At 46.5% G+C, this 17,930-nt stretch overlaps 1 protein-coding gene across 1 annotated transcript in view; it reads left to right on the forward strand.

Annotated features, from left to right (window-relative positions):
- The window catches only part of LOC125759292 (putative phospholipase B-like 2), a 125,728-nt gene that overhangs the window by 62,198 nt on the left and 45,600 nt on the right, over positions 1 to 17,930 (forward strand). The window contains exon 5 of the mRNA XM_049417718.1: positions 13,145 to 13,152. Within this exon, the coding sequence (XP_049273675.1) occupies positions 13,145 to 13,152 (8 nt within the window). The remainder of the gene's footprint in view (positions 1 to 13,144; positions 13,153 to 17,930) is intronic.

The following is a 17,930-nucleotide window of genomic DNA, read 5'->3' on the forward strand; positions in this document are numbered from 1 at the left end:
CCTCTCCCAACCACGGCCTCCGAGATTAGCCGGCGGCGCGCCGCGCCGCCGACTAATCTCGGAGGCCATGTCCCAACCAACGTTTCTAGAACCAGGTCAGTTTCGCAGCCCCGCTCGCGTGCCGGCACGGGCGGCCGACGCGTGAACTTACGGCGCTGCTGCTCCATTTTGCTGCCCTGGGATCGGATACGGCAACGCACCATTGCTCTCAAAGGCGCGTTGGCGCAGCTAATCGCGGAGGCGACGCACCTGCCGCTGTGATCTCAGACGCGCGAGGAGTAGCCGCTTGCGACGCGTTGCGCGTTTCTCTGTGCTCCCTTGCTCCGTACTCCGTGCGTGATTGTTTGCGAACGGTGATCGTTTGGGAAGCAGTTCTTTCGATTTAGCACGTGTGAAAGGGACAAAGCCATAGAGTATCTTACAATAATACCTAGAGGGTAATCTGGCGCTAGTGTCTACGCGGGCTCCTTGAGCAGCGCTTCAACCACCATGGAAATGATGGGAAGTACAGGCTTCGGATTTGCTTCGGATGGATTAGGTTCTTGAGATTCGCAACGCTTGTTTGCCAAGTGTAAAACAAGGTGATATGAAGTTAATTCCAATTAAAACTTGCTTCATTCTTTTGTACGTAAAACTTACTGTAAAAAGTTTGCGTGACCGTGAGATGGAACTGAAACCTGTACAAATTCAACCACCAGGGTTTGCATTGCTCTGCAATTGTGTTATTTGGCATCACCAAATAATGAATTATTTTTGTACAACACTTGAAAAGAAACACGCTTGTTCTTCCCTCGAAAGTACGCATTATCTATTTATGGAAATAACAGTACTGTATTGAGTGAGAAACACTTAACGTATCATCTGCTGCGATGCCAGGTGCGTCTGTTCAGGTGGCCTGCCTCCAACGCATCTCTCGTTTTGTTGTGAAGTCAAGTCAGAGGAGCGCGACGGTGCGTCTACTTAGCTTCGCCATCGTTTTGCAGCTGATTTGAACGAGTTTTGGTAAGACGCTCTATCAAACAAACGTGAACTCGATGCAGTTTGCTGCACTGACATGGGACGCTACATCTGTGCGCAGCGGTGAGTGCACGACGCTTTGCTAAAACTGTCAAATACAACCTGTAAAGCTGCAGCGTCGCAGCAAACCAAGAGATCTAGCGGTCTTCAGTCTCTTTGAACAACAAAGGCACTGCTTGAGTGCTTTAAACGCGCCCCACTACCCACGCCTCGCAAATAACGAAACTGAAACTGTAGAAAAAAGATTTGTAGACAGTTCGCTAGCTAACGCTATCCAATCCGAAGCCTGTACTTCCCATCATTCCCATGGTGGTTGAACGATCGCAGCGCCAGTTTCCTCTCTAGGGTATTGTATGAAACTCTATGCTTCAGACAAATATGAAGCGTCTGAAGAGGAAGGACCACATTGTTCCAGGATTCTGGGAAGATATGGAAGTTTTGGTGGCTACAAGACGGTGAGATTTAAAAAAACGGGGTCGGGTGTGAAAGCCCATCGAGTACTTCAAAAAAAAAGAGGAGTTGGATGTCAGACTGCACGTAATCTGGCAGCCTTGTGTTGCATGTTGATCTAGTCGTGACGCAGTTTCGTAGCTTTTCTAGGCGCGCGTGTGTCCAGTACTGTAATGAAGCTTTGCCATGATGCCTATTAAAGTCCTCTTTGTCATATAATCGCCTTGTCTACATCGCCGAGTCTTCACATATTATTCACCGGTTTCATGGCCAATCCCTCGTAGTGGGTAGGAGCCAAGAATCAAGCAAGCAAGGTAGACGAGCAAACTGACAGCTCCAATAATATATTCTAGCCTTCTATAATTCATTTTCTCATGTGACCACTTTTACCTATAAATTATCCGTTTCTTGGCCAATCCCCCAGAGTGGGTGTGAGCCATTTATAAAGGTCATCATCATCATCATCATTACCTCCATTCTATCGAACGACACCCGAGCAGAGTGCCGTCGACTGTGTATCTTCTGAGCCGTCGCGATGGCCCGCAACGACGTAACACGGCTGTACACCTTCCTGTGTCAACTTTCGGCGAGCCGACTGCGTTCTCTGAAGCACGCCAACCACTCGTGGCTTCCGCGACTACAAGACACCGTGCCAGAGCGGCTGGCCACTGCCATCTGCACGTCTATTTATCCCAGTCGCGGCGACAGCGAGGAGGAGTTCCTGCAGAAACTGGCCTGGTTGTACTCCTGGTTGATTCCACGAAACGTGCATGGTTTTCCGTGGGTACTGTACCGACGCAACGGCCCCTCAACGCCGTCTGAAGACTTCAGTCTTCACGAGCGCTTCATTGCCCGCCTTGCTTATCCCGGCTGCCGCATGACGCACGCGATGATCCTCTCCATGTCGGCTATCTACTGCTGCGTCATCACTACTGATCCTGAAATACAGGCGCCCGATGGAACCACAGCTGTGTGTTTAACCGTCTGGCCCGGGCTGCCGTTCCTGGGCGTTTCCACCTTGGGAAGAATCACGACCGAGCGCCTTGATCGAGCACTGCGCGACGTGCTTCCCGGAATTCCTCAAGAACAACTGATCGCCACTTACGAAAACTTCGAGTCCATGTATGGCGTTGTCATCCGCGCAAACTACCAACTACTCAGTGCGCACTAAAGGCCCTGGAACAAGAATGAAATCCTTCTGCCACTGAGCTTTGAATGATAAGTGGAGGAAAATAAAGTGGCCGTGTATTGCTGAGAAAAACAGTTTCATTGCATCAATGTTTATTTTGTTGTTGTTGCTGGCGCTGTTTTTGTTGCACCCTACCTACTGCCGAAGCTACTGCAATAGGCTGAGAATGTTCGCGACACCTACGAGGTCTGCTAGCACTGCTTTACGCGCCTCAAGGAAATCCTGTCTCCATCTATGAGAACCGCGATGAAGTAGACCAGGCATTTCTTCGGGAAGACGAAGCGATTCATATCTTGAACAGGTACGTCCACCTTTCCTCTGATGCTTGTAGGCAGGGTTGTAGGCTAGAAACTGTGTACGCGTTAGCTCTTTATGGGGCGGCAGCAGCCCACCCCGCACACGCTGGACACAAATAAAATCTGATAATACATTTTTCTAGAAGACAAGCCACCAGAGCGAAGTTTAGTGGCAACAGAATAATTCAAACCGTGTACATTTACACAAAAGCAAGGTGATAACAACCAGCAAAGGCCCTGAAGTGAGCCCGAAGAGCATAGGCTATTTTGGCTTGTTATATCTAGTGAATTAAGCAAATGAAGGCATATCACATCGAAACCGTGTTTTGAGGGACATAAGCGCTCTTCTATAAAAATAAAATCAAAATTGAGACCGCAGTTTTGTAATTTTATTGAAATGCGAAGCATTTCCTTAGCGAACCTCTGCGGACTCTGAGGTATCTATCCTCTAACGAGGAGGCTAATCTATCTATCTATCTGAGATCTGAGGTATCTATCTATCTATATATCTATCTATCTATCTATCTATCTATCTATCTATCTATCTATCTATCTATCTATCTATCTATCTATCTACTATCTATCTATCTATCTATCTATCTATCTATCTATCTATCTATCTATCTATCTATCTATCTATCTATCTAGCCGCCTACGACTTTCTGCTCTCCTGGACGCTTTGTTAATCGGATGTATACCAAAATTGGTGTGGCATAACATGGCCTTATTAGGAACATAAATGACATGTCATAACATGAAAATCATGGCATCCATGTCATGAACAGCATTACTTACATTCCACGGCCTTGGGTCTCTTGCGGCCGTTCCGTTACTTTCATGTATGCCAATATTGGTATGGCGTGACAAGAGTTCATGACGAACATAATGACAGGTCGTAACGTGCAAATCATAACACGCATGTCATCTGCAGCATGCTTTACATGACATGGTCTTGCCGCGCTCGCGGCCGTGTAAATGAATGGATATATTCGAAAACTGGTATGACGAGACATTTCTACATGACGAACATAACTGACATGTGGTAAGGTGAAAATCATGACATGCATGTTATGTACGACATGATTTACATGCCAAGCTCATGGCGCACTCGCGGCCGTTTCACTAGATTGATATGCACCAAAACTGGTATTGCGCGATGTGACTGTATGAAGAACATGACTAACAGTTCGTAACATGAAAACCATGACATGCATGTCATGTATGTCATGATTTACATGCCACGCTCATGATGCATTCGCGGTCCCTGACTTGATATGCACCAAAATTGGTATTGCGTGACGCGACTCTATGACGGACGTAAATGAGAGGTGGTAACATGAAAATCATGACATGTACGACATGATTTGCATGCCATGCTCATGGCGCGTCGTGGCCGTTTTGCTAGATTAATATACACCACAATTGGTATTGCGCGTTGTGACTGTATGACGAACGTAAATGAGAGGTGGTAACATGAAAATCATGACATGCATGACATGTACGACATGATTTACATGACATGCTCGTGGCGCAATCGTGGTCGTTTCGCGAGATTGATATGCACCAAAATTGGTATTGCGCGACGAGACTGTATGGCGAACATAAATGACAGATGGTAACTTGAAAATCATGATATGCATATCATTCACGGCATGATTTACATGCCACACTCATGGTGCGCTCGCGGCCGGTTCGCTAGCTTGATATACACCGAAATTGGTATTACGCGACGGGACTGTATGGCGAACATAAATGAGAGGTGGTAACGTGAATATCATGACATGCATGTCATTTTGGACGACATGATTTATATGACACTGTCATGGTGCGCTTCCGGCCATTTTGGTAACTCGATATATACCAAAATTTGGTATGGGACGAGACGAGTGTGTGATGAACATAAATGACAGGTCATACACTGAATATCCCAGAATATACGTTTTATTGACATGGTATATACCAGATTGTACTTACATGCATGCGTACATGGCAAGCATGCGATATATGGTGAAGTAGACGCCATGGCATGAATGATTTCATTTGGCTCAAAGATGAACAAGGCGATGTGTACAGCTCTTTGCTGGCTGCTTCGCATTACATCGATTCCCACAGTGCGTGGGATCTGCCGGATTTTTTTGAAAATGAGCTTTTAAAAAAAATCGTTTCTTTAACTACATCTTCTTCGCTGTCTGTAGAAAAGCGATATTTCACAGAAATGTTGCAAAGGCTTTGCTCTCTACTCACACATTTTTCAAGTTTCTGTGTAAAACACGAAACTCGCCAAGTCGCATTAAAAATGAGCAAACTTTTCTTTGTTCGGGCCATGTTTTTTATTTCTTCACATATTTTTTCCCCTCTTTTGAGGGCAGCATAAGAAAAGCATATATGCAATTAACAGTGATGCACAGTAAAACCAGTTGCAAAAAGCTGCGACACGACGTTTATAGTTCACGTGAAATTCGGCCGTGTATTTGGAAAATAATGCGGTAAGCCAAAACCGAACGCCCGTGCCGCAACCTTCAAATATTTTGTTGGCGCGCTGGGAGCGTTTTTTGGACACAAAAATTTCGGTTCTCTGCACTTTGAATATGCCCCCGTCACATAAAAAATATTTCCCTGATTCAAAATAGTAGCCACAAAGAAGGCGACGGACGAAAAGGGAGACACACACACAGGCCGCCATGTGCAGGTGCCCTGTGTGTGTGTCTCCTTTCCGTCCGTCGTCTTCTTAGACCCTACTATTTCGAATCATGCAATGCCAACACGCCCAGTTGCTCACTCTCCACGTATAAAAAACAGACAAAACAAAAATATTGACCGGATATGAATCTTGGATCTCCCGTGGAATCACGCAACCGCCTAGATGCTTATGTATGCTGACGATAATAATAATAATAATAATAATATCTGGGGTTTAACGTCCCAAAACCAGGATTTGATTATGAGAGACGCCGTAGTGGAGGGCTCCGGAAATTTCGACCACCTGGGGTTCTGTAACTACACCTAAATCTAAGTACACGGGCCTCAAACATTTTCGCCTCCATCGAAAATCATGTATGCTGACGACACCGTCCTAATTATTACTGGTAAAAATCTATCAGACATAGAAGAAAAAATGACTACTGAACCAGCCAAAGTTGCTGATGGGTTTGTTGCCAACAAGCGTACCATTAATAAAAAAAAAAACAAATTATATGTTATTCTACTCCCGTATACAAATCCTACTCCACATGATATACTACAAGTCAATAATTTCTCCCTCGAAAGTACTGACTCTTTCACCTACCTCGGTCTCGTCCTAGACAGCTGCTTAAATTGGCACTTTCAGCTAGATTCAGCCTGCTCTAAATTAGCTTTTAGGTGTTGCGCCCTCTTGCAAGCTCATGAATATTTTGACATTTCAATACTGCGCATTTTGTATTTTACTATAGTAAACTGCCAACTTTTGTACTGTGTAGAATCTCGGGGTTCGACGTATAATTCTTTCCCTGAGCCGGTAAGATGGTTGCAAAAACGGGCTGTATGTACGAAAACTTTCTCGCAATACTAGGAACCTAGCAAACCATTGTTTCCTAGGTAACCAAATCATACCTTTTGATTTCGTGCGGAGTGGGTGTGAGCCATGTGGCAGAGGCTACAACAACAACAACAATCCAGGATGGAACATGGATCGAACCTGGGCCCTCTGCCTGGGAGCCCAGCATTCTACCTCAAATCCATGCCGTTGCTTGAAACTGTTTTGCAAAAAGACCCCATACAGGCTTCATGTCGGGAAGGAACCACAATAACTTACGTAATATAGCATCGTAGAAGAGTAAAATAACAACCAGGCGTCACACAACGCGAATCCCGTAAACAGGCCACACACTGCCATTTGGGCAACAACTGGGTCGTTGAATGCTTCCAACCCATTACAAAGGACTCTGCCATAATTCTTCATCGTCATCAGGTAAAGCATCAACAAAGAGCACACAATGCCTTACAGGTGTTTCGCGGGTACCACGGTTCTCCGGAGAATGACGAAAACTGGCACAGTGGCTGCTTCCCTACTTCACAAAAATTATGATGATTTATAGCGTAGTGGGTTCATCCCAAGTGCACTTGTACTGGTTGCCAAGGAAGCCCATAAGTCCCCCATGATCCATTTCCTGAGGTTCTTAATAAAGGTCTGGCGGTACCCCGCATTATGCGGCGGCGAAGTCATCACGGCGTCAAAACGGGAGGCTGCTATTAGCAGCTCTGGACTCGAAGAACAGCTATGTGCAGTCCAACGGACCCGCAACGCAGCAGGGAGACTTCGTCTTTGGGTTCCGACGTGGAAGCGGCCCGCAAGGTGCTAGGGCGCGTTCCGGGGGAACAAAATAAAGTTTATTCATCCACCCATCCACCAATAAAGTTCTTTCCCTCTGCTAGTCTATGTCGTGTCTGACGGAAGAGCAGCCCAACGGACGGCGACCGAAAACTGAGGCTTTATTATGCCAGCAAGTTAGGACGACGGGCGAACTGCCCGCGACGATGTTACAAGGACTGCCCGCGCCAGCTACAATGCCGGCGCTATTTAACCACAGTAAATGTGATAACACAATCCGTGGCCGCGGCGCAACACACGCGGCCAAGTCTTATCGCGCAGGCGCACGACATATCACTATCTCTCTTTCTCACGTTAACGCCCCTATTCCCAAAACCAGCGCCGTTCCAGTACCCCCAGCGTGATACCAGTACGTGTTTGGCACTAGATTGCACTAGGAACTCTGGAATAAGCACGGATTTGCTGGGACTCTGGTGAACGCACTGGGAAAGAGCTGGGTCGCACTGTCAGGGGCACTGGCTTCGCTGCTGTGAGGCTGGCGCTCAATGGGAAAAGCTGGAGACGCTGCAATTTTCACTGGCGTGCGCTGGCACATACTGGATCCTGTACTGTTTCTCCCAGTGCTGCGCGCTGCTTTCAATATTGTGCCCGGCGGAATGCTTCGCTATCGTTGCATATCCAATGTTTGATTCGATGGTCCCGATATATGCTATCCTAACGGGTCCCAAACATGTGTCACAAATTCTAGCTTGGCAGAGAAAGACGATATGCACACTACTTGCATGATGTACGTGATATGTGAAATCACTGTCACTTTTAACGTTTCGCTGTCAAATGTAGAGAACAGTATGTTAATAGCCCAAAGCAGCCAACACTGATCATTTTGCTTTCTAGCACGCTTTCCTTTTATTTCATGCAATCCCAGTAACGTCGTTAATTCTTGCGGAGCGCGGCACAGCAATGAATACACATTTTGTGCATGCCGCGCATATATATCAGTTTTGCATCCCTGATGTGTTGCGACAATGACTCCATATTGTAATGTTTATACGTCTGGAGGCGTCGGTCTGAACATGCAGAACAAATCGTTACATCGCCGTGCAATTGGCAACAAATAAACGAGCTCTGGGTTCGCGACCGATCCCAGCTGAGACCAGCTAAACAGCCGTCGTTCTATATCGCCACACTGGAAACGCATCTCGGGCAATTCTTGCACTTCCACTCACTTCAGCTATACGTTAGATAAAAGTTGAAAAGGTTCCGGGGCCAAAATGTAGAAACTTCAGCCATCGCTACTCACCTGCGCCGGGATCGGTCCTACCCAGTGCGGCTCTCAGTGAGCGTTAGGCCTAGCATACCGGCCGAGTCTGTCTACAGGCCACCGGAACTTGTTTGTTTAAGCACACGCAATTCGAACGCGAAAGAATGACTGTAAAGTAAAATGTGGACATCCATATATATATATATATATATATATATATATATATATATATATATATATATATATATATATATATATATATTATATATATATATATATATATATATATATACGTTCCTACGCGCGGAATCGAACGGGGTGACCTCTCGCTCCGGAGCGCGCTTCGTTAGCATGCTACCGCCGAGCTATTTATATATGCCATTTACTTCAGCGTGCTTTCTTGCTCACCAGCGAGATGGCGCGAGGGGCGCGCTTTAAGAGGTCGTCGCCCCGCTCGTAGTGATGCGCTCGCGCCTCCGTGCACTTCGTCGTATACAGGGCATGGTCACCTGCGCGCGCGCTTTTCTCGTGGAGTGGGGTGGGGGTGGGGGAGGGTCTGTTTGTAGTCTCGTGATTTCCCCGCGATGTCTGCGCTGAAGTTACACAGCGTACGAAGGTCCCTTCGCTCACTACAGGGGCCGCGTTTGTGAAACGAGCGCGTTGTTCAAACAGAAATAAACAACTGTAGCAGTTGTCAGTTCGCGCTCGTATTCTGTATACCTGTGCGTTCGTTTCATGCGTCCTTTATGTTTGAGCAGCGCGCTTTAAGCGTCGAGCTGTGACACGTGATAGTTCGCGCTCGTCCTGTGTGTGTTCTTTTCGTGCGTCCTTTGCGCTTGAGCGACGCGTTGGAAATTTCGAGCTCATTTCCGTTCTTCGCGTTACATTCTAATTTGTTGATATCGCACTGATTGCTTCGCTGTTGCGGCGAAACTGTGACTTTTTTTTTGTGAAGGCGATACGTTTTACCGGGCTGAATGCGTTGATGATTTGTAACCAAGGCACTGCTCAGATCCACTTGAACCATGCCACGTATTCAGCATTGTAGCCGTCGTTATCTGGGGAAAAGCCGCGATTTTCGGCTAAATCTGCCCGAAGGTGATCCATGCTCAAACATTTTGGTAGACTTAAGCGCAGCTCGAAATCGGGCTTCTTTTGGGTGGATATTTACCTGCCACATTGAATGTTATTGTGCCACTGCTTTCTGTAATTGCTTCGACGTGTCCGCCCTGTGCCTGTTTAATCTGACAATAATTGCTTGCTCTATTTCGCCAATATATTCCTTGCGACGAAGTGAACATTCCGGCGTGTAAATAACGTTTCAAACGAGTATTGCTTGAATGTATGCAGGAATGCTCACTTTGTCGTGACTCAGCGAAATGCCTCCCCCTTCTCTTCTGTTAACCTGACCAAAATATTTATTTGTGTTTGATACCGCCATACTGATTCCAGATCCAGTCATTGCTTCGCTAACGTACACCCCCCACCACCACTCAAATGTTCTCGCAATGCGAAAATTCCGACAAAAGTATATTCCCGCTTTGTCTGAGAACATAGCCTCCAAATAGATGTTCTAGCCTGTAGTAGGCCCTCCGACCTACGCAGTTACCTGCTAGGTAAGTAGCGCCGTGCACTTACAAAGCAGAAATTCGCATTTGCAGTGGAGCTCACGTTCCGTACACTTTTGTGGACGGGTTAGTCTGGTCTTGAATTGAAAAAGCAACACTGCCTTTTTCGACTGAATTCAATTGCATTTTAGTAAACATTGTAGCCCGCGAAAGACTAAAACACAGAGAGGTGACAAATTCTTGAACACGGGCTGTCGCTGGAGTCAACGTTTCGACAAGCGGCCTTGTCTTATTCAAGGCTGCAACTGCCTACCTTAGCTCGTGTATGTGCATTCCTTCGTAGCCTTTCTTACAACCCAAACAGAAGAGGAGGAGAAGCCAGGTGCGAAAACGGGAGTGGGAGTGGGGGAGAGAGAAGGGGCGGCGTGCCGCACGTACCCAATTCGTGCTTCTGTGTGTTTGAGCAGCGCGCTGCAAGTGTCGAGCTGCTGTTGTGTTTCTGCGTATGACATTCCTATTTCTTGCTATCGCATTCATTGCTTCGCCCTTGCGGCAAAACTGTGACTTTTTTTTGTGTACTGTGTCCGCACAAGGAACGATGACCATCGATGCGACGCGCTTTCATGAACGGACGCAGGCTCACCAAAAGCAGCCGGCCGCACTCGCCGGTACTTCGCTGACTCATACGTCAGAACACATACTTGTCAACCGGCATATTTTGTCAGCGAATTGTATTTGTTTTTGCTGAGCGGTTTTATAGATGTAGGTACCAATAGAACTGAAAATCAGAATACAGGCACGCCCGCCCCGCAGTAACATCGTCGCTCGCGTGAGAAAACTACTCAGAATGAATTCATGTAAGCGTGTGTTTATCGAACGAGTCATCATAAAGCTTCTGTACATGTTGGTCATTAGCAAGGGCGAGTAACGGCTGTTAAAAATCGGTAGTAGCAGCCGTCGAACTGCACCCTGCTCCTTGATCCATTTGATATTTTTCGGAGTAAAGACGGGAATTCTTGAAGAAACTTAGCGCTCTTCCCATTTTAGTCATTTCATTCGTTGCCGGCAACCCTTTGTTTGTGCCTAATAAAGAAGCAAGCCTGATTTGATAAGGAAGATCGCGTCTTCCTTGAGTATGTGACATCAAAATATGAAACGAAATACGGTGTCACTGTATTGACTAGCCATTTTACAGAGAGGAACATGTTTCAGCGTGGCGCTGGAGATGGAGAGAAGGCAAGTTCGAATCGTCGTGCTGAAGCTTTCTTTTTTCGCATACGGCTTTGTTTTTTTATTGCACTAATGCTTTCTATATCCCTCTCTTTACTAATATATTTATGTCGGGCAGGTAGGTACCGCCGTTTTAGCGCTGTAGAGCCGTTTTGCGCTTGAGTCCCAACGCCTTCCAGTAAAACGCGTTTCGCTCCAGCGGCCCAATATCCAGCGCGACACTGGGCCCATAATCCGGCATGGCACTGGACGCTGGTACCCAGCTTTGGAAACGGGTTATGTGATATAGTGTGGTGGGAGAGTTAAACAGCAACCGGGTGTCACACAATGCGAATTGCGTAACTAGTGGGTCGTTTAAAGCTCCCAACCCATTACGAAGGGATCAGCCATCATTATTCATCGCCTTCAGCCGTCGCATCAACAAACTGCACATAATGCCTTAAAGGTGGTACTTCGCTTCTCCGCAGAATGACGAATAATGAGGTAGTGGGTGCTTCCCAACTTCACAAAAACTATGACTTGTGGCGTGGTGGGTACGTTGCTAGTTACTTGTATTAGTAGCCCCAAGCAACGTTTTTAGATTCAGTTTGCAAACTCCACCGGAATGCGGCGGCGAAACGCGGCCCCTTTCGTTTTCCGCTCCCTAGATGGCGCTTCCGAAGCCTTTGGACCGGTCGCCGCATCGTAACAGAGCCTGCACACAGGGTTAAACGGTATTTACGCAGTTAATATTTTGTAAGGGTTGTTATTTTTCTAGATAGTGAGCGAAGGTAATTACGAGTGCTCAAATGAAGCAGCAATTGAGCCGGTGCCACACGGCAAAAGACGCGAGTGCGGTGCCTGAATCTTGCGGGACTTCTGTTCATTCAGCTCTATTGCGTTCCTGTTCTTTAAAATTCTATTATATATGTTAAAAAATTGTTGGCAGTGGGCCATAGCATTAAGGCTAAATGCTAGAGGGCTATGCACTTCGATTCAGGTGCAGGTTAGGGCAACCCCAGTTGACCGAAATTTCCGAAGCCTTTCACTACGACGTGCCTCACAATCATATCGTGGTTTTGGCCCGTAGAACCTTAGATATTCTGATACGATGAGCCACACAACGCAGCGATCTGATGCCGCCGGTGATGTTGAAGTGTAAAGCCCTGAACCACTCGTTCTTTCCAGATCACTCATTCCTACGATTCGAATATTTCTTCCATAGATAGATACCGAACTACTTGAATAAAACCTTGCCGTTTTTAAGGCTGTAAAATGCGAAAGATATCGAGAACAGAAAAAAGTGAAATTAAACACAATTTATTGAACGCTGCGACAAACTGAAAGCCACTTTTTTTTTTCAAGGGCAAGAGCCAGGGTTACAGGAGACGTGCTTTTTTGTTCGCTACAGCCACCTTTTCCTTGCTTTCTAACTTGTGGTTGAAATCCCTGGAGAAGAAATGCATTCTCGTCACAATGACAAAGTTCAATATTTGGCAAGTGAATGCTGTTACATGGTCTGCACAGCCCAAACGAGCAATGCTGCACTTTTCAAGCTCTTCCAGCACCTTCCAGAAGATGGTTTCACAAGCACCAGCCTCATCTAATGTTGAAGAAACTACATCATTCACAACTCTCATTACACTTAACATTTTAGCTGTTGGATGCTTCATGCAGCCTTCCTTGAAACTTCTATAAGTCGTCAGATATGCATCAGAGCCAACTACGGGCGCTGCACTGCTTATATCTTCTAAGCACAGAACGCATGCTGCATGCTTTTGAAAATTGTACACTACATATCCACTCATGTAGTACACAATAGCGTTATCCACTTCTCCTTTGAAGTAAGAGTGGTCGTCAATCTGCTCTCCAGACTCTCCGGATGTTTCACATGCAATTCTTAGCAGTTTTTTCTCTATAAATTCCCGCAAGCAAGCATGTTTGGTGCGCTGAACTTCTCTTGTTGTCCGCAATGTGTCCTGTACGCTGGCAAGCACATTCCCTGGTACACCATGCACACTGCCGCGCATTGCGGTCTTTATAGGTGTGTACAAACTGAGAAGGCGGAAGATCTGAGTAAAGTTGACCACGGTAGGGTGAGATTCATCTCCTCCGAATGACCGAACAAGTCCGAAGTGGCGCTGGAAAACACGAAGTTTGTTAAACTACAACCAACTTCATTACCTATAGCACAACACTCAAAGCACCAGCAATCACATGCTCACCTCCAAGGGATCCTGGTTCAATTTTGCTGTCAAAACATAGTGTGCGGCCTCATCCAGCAAGAACTCGATGACTTCAAGCGTTGACATCAAGGTAACACGCGGATATTGACTGGTTTGTTGCGATGCAAAGAGCTTGAGACCTTGCTCCACGGAGTTCTTTTCTGTGGAATTCAGCATTTCCAAGAAGTCCTTGATGACCTGAATGAATGAGGTAAAATATCCGCGCACTATAAGCATCAACACGTATGAAGATGAACTAGAACTTGCCTGTATTTCCTTTGAGTGGCGTTTGATGCCTCTTTCGGGTAGCTTTATGTTCAAAGCATCGAACAGGTCATTCAGGAGTCTGGTGAATACTTCGGTTCCCTCAGAGCCCCTCAGGCCTTCAGTACCGGCTTCTCTGTATATTTGGATGCCAATAGCCGTTCCGCGGCTGAACAGCTGTAAAAAAGTGGATTGATAAGTTTGTTGAAAAATAACCCAAAAAAGCCTACGCTGTCTTTAAAGGTACCACCTGTGTAGCAAGTCGGACACTCATCTTCTGAAGGTTGTCTGGGGCAACATGTGCTTTTGTCAGTTTTGCCACGACTCTTGTATATTTGCTCTTCTCAGCTTCGTACAGGGCAACACAATGTGCGAAATTTATCTGATGATCCCCAGCCTGAAAGAAACAGAACGTTTTTAGTATTTGGTTGCAACTAAATGCACATATTTACTCTTACCATCCCATAGGTGTGCTTTTTCAGGTGATTTCTGATGCACTTGACTATGTGCGGGCCGTCACAGATAACGAAGATCTTCTGTGAGGGTTCCCAAGGATGCTCGATGCTGTTGCATGGTGACATCATGTTCCCTGATATATCCAGGTTTGTCCACATTGAGCGGTTATTACCAGCTCCATCGCTTACAACCACAAGCACTGAAGCATTATGCTTGTAAAGCTGCAACACGGCACTCAAAAGGAGCTGTGCAAAGATCCGTCCAGGTGCAGCACCTTTTGTGGCAAAAGACGCTATGGGTTGAACCCAGCTCTCAAATAGTGAAACAAACATGAACACGAGTGCGTGGTCAGCGAGTTGGTCAGTGGTGACATTGGTCACATCGCCATAGTCAACGAAGCCATCCAAAAATATGATGTTTTGTTGAAAGCAACAGATTGCTTGAGCATTACCTCATCAAGCAACAGAACACCGCACCTTTGAAGATGGCTCTTCTTCTGAAAATGCTCTTGGATGCTCTTCAGCGATACCTCATTAAAGCCATATCTGCAGGGAATGCCACTAATAATCTGACGAAGGCGTGCTCTTGTAGGAAGAGGCAAAACCTGCATATCAGATAATAGCTTGTAAGCTTTAGGGCTTGAAATCTGCAGCAGAAGGCATGTCATGAGCCATTCTTCTGTTTATCGCTTCCCATTTTTTGCCTTTGCCTTTGCTACCTGAAAAGCATTCTTGAAAGCCAGCTGCTGTTTGGCTGGAAGAATGTCAAGTGCACGTTCCATCCTCTCCTCTGTAAGATTCTTGAGTTGTTTTTTCACGGTGGCTATCTCTTTCTTCAGCTTTTCTCTCTGCATCGTCGCTCGTATTGCCCTTCGACGCAGAGACTTTACTTTGGTACTCTTAGATTGCAAGCTGCTGCTTGTCTTGCACCGCCGTGAAAAGAACTTGGACAGACTGCTGCATTCCTGACATACTGCTGTCAGACATAGAACTGTGCACGATTTGCGATGCCATGTTTCCCCATTTTTAACGGCCTCAGGTGATGACAAGACGTGCGGGTAATTATAAGCAGGGCAACCTTCACAAATATTCAGCCTTTCAATGCGTGAAAGTAGGCACTTTAAATCATCGCACGATTTCAATTCAATTCCCGCACCAGTACTATACACAGCTGTTGTAACAAGTTGCCCCTTGGCATTGACAGACAAGGTCAGGCGTTTCGACACTACCACAGCCCTGTCGATCTCTGGAATTTCTTCTCGCATTGCCAGCTTGTACAACACGATTGTAGTGCCAACAACCTCGAGCGACCAACCCTGGACCCGTTGGTCTGCTGCTGCTATGTCAGACAACTCGCTGAAGAGCTGTGTGTTGTTCTCCAGCGTAACAGTGTTTTCAATGCCACCACTGCTATCGTTAGAGACGCCGAAGTCCGGTGTCGCAGCTTCTTGGTCAGTGTCCTTTTTATCTTTTTTGCGCTTAGGCCGAGTAGGTGTACGCACTGTTGGGGCCTTGCGTTTTCGCGCTGGCTTCGACAAGTACTTGGGGCAATTGGGAAAAATGCGCGGCACAGCATCTTCCTTAAGAGCCCACTTACCACGTGGTATGGCAACAACGTCATCATAGACTTTGTGCACGTAGTCCTTCACAATATCGTCCTCCTGAAAGTGCAGGTCACAAACAGCACAAGAGCGTGACAGCTCCTCGTCTAATCTGGGTATTGCGCGTTGCCACTCTTGAAGGCGCACCTCGTCAGTGGGCGGCTTGAAAAAATGTCTTTTTTCGTCCGCGGATCTCGTTGAGTCATAGCCGCTTCGGCAGCCAGTCACAAAGCAGCGAGGCATGTTTTATCACATTTAACAACCGTCACATGACACATATGAGCGATGTAGCTCGCACCCGGCACAAGATCACATCAGCGCTGACGCGCCGGCGCCAAGCCGGTCACCACGTGGGTTCACGGTAACCGTAGTAAGTTGCAGCGGGAGCACACACTGAGCGAGCTGAGTCGATTTGGATCTCGCTGGGACTCACAGGGACAGCGATGGCTACGGAACACACTTGCACGCAACAAAGAAGCACCCAACTCACACCTGCTGTAGTAGCAGCGTCGGTAACAAATGGCCAGAGGCACCCTTCGCCGGCCGTCAGACCAGTCAAAAGCGACGAGCGCGCCGCCTCTCGGCGGTACAGGGAAGGGTGACACCCGCGGCGCCCCAGTTTGCAAACTGGAAAAGGTATCTAGTAACGTTGGCCCCAAGAGAGTTTACAATGGGCTCTAGAAATACCGCGCTTCCAGCTTTCGCTGTGACTGTGCTGCGCTTTCCGCGCAGGCCTGGCGTTTTTTGAGATGCTCAGAAATGTAATTATAGATGCGGCTATCGTAATCTGGAGCACAGCTGGTGGCAGGGTGTCGGAAAGAAATGTTTTTCGTTTCGGTTTTAGCTTCGTTCCACAGCAAAAAGTTCCGTTCCGTTTCTGTTCCGGAACAAAAAAAATGATCCGTAACAGTTCGTAACGGTTTTTTTTGTATGCAAAAATGTGAAGTTAAGGTAATCATTAAAACCTTAAATTTGTGATGTAGTTACTTGCGCTCCTCTTAAGAAATTGGGACAAGGGTAAAACACGTTCTTCAGAGGAGCGGAAGTAACTGTACGACGAATTCCTACCAACTAGCACAAACCAGTATTAATTTCAAACTCATAGTATTTATTTTTTTCAAAAGACAAATGCGAATTTTTTAGTGGGCTAATGCTTTATGCCAAGGGAGTGAGCACGGTCTCAGAAGCAGCACATCATTTAGTGTGCTCTCTGATATGCGAGATCACTGTTCTGATAAAAAGATCGCCAGGTCTGCGCGGAACACGCAGCACAGCTGGAAGGGCGGACTTTACATGTAGAGTCCGTTGTAGAGTCTCTTGGGGCAACTAATACAAGTACACAGGCAAGGTACCCATTACGCCATAAATCATCGTAATATTTCTGAAGTAGCGAAGTTCCCACTCTCCCATTTTTCGTCATTCTTCGGAGAATCATGGTACACCCACTACACATCTGTAAGGCATTATGTGCACATTGTGCTGTGGCTGATGATGATGCAGAAATATGGCTGAGCACTTTGTAGTGGGTGGGAAGCAGTGTTGCGGAATGGGAGCCTCCATTAAATTGCAATTCCATTCCTGGGAATTAGAACTTGCCGCCATTCCATTCCTTTCAATTCCTCGGAATGAAAAAACTTAGCCCATTCCCACTCCGGGAATGGCCCTTACACCTTACATGGCAACGGTTAGTCCTCACAGTTGCACCTTACCGAGCAACCGCAAGACCCCGCAGTTGCCCCTCGCCGGACAGAATGGTCGGTCACTCAAATGCTCCATTCGGATGGACTTTTTATCACCCGATAAAATATTCCGTTAATCCCGAGAGACGATTCCCTGGAGTTACTATCCGCAAAGCTTAATACATTTTTCGCGTGCTTTTTTCCGCGGTGAGCAACAAATGGCACAGAGAAAAATACGCGAACAAAATATTTAGTCATGCGTGTATCGCTGGTTTCGCAGTCAGTGCGACAAGGAAAACAAAAGTGAGACAATGAAGCCTTTTACTTTTCTTTATACATATGAGGTTTCTGCCTTCTTTCATTTATTCACAGTAAAATTTCCAGTGCAGCTCCAGCTGCGTCGTCAT

This window comes from Rhipicephalus sanguineus, chromosome 1, assembly GCF_013339695.2.
Source record: "Rhipicephalus sanguineus isolate Rsan-2018 chromosome 1, BIME_Rsan_1.4, whole genome shotgun sequence".
NCBI lineage: Eukaryota > Metazoa > Arthropoda > Arachnida > Ixodida > Ixodidae > Rhipicephalus > Rhipicephalus sanguineus.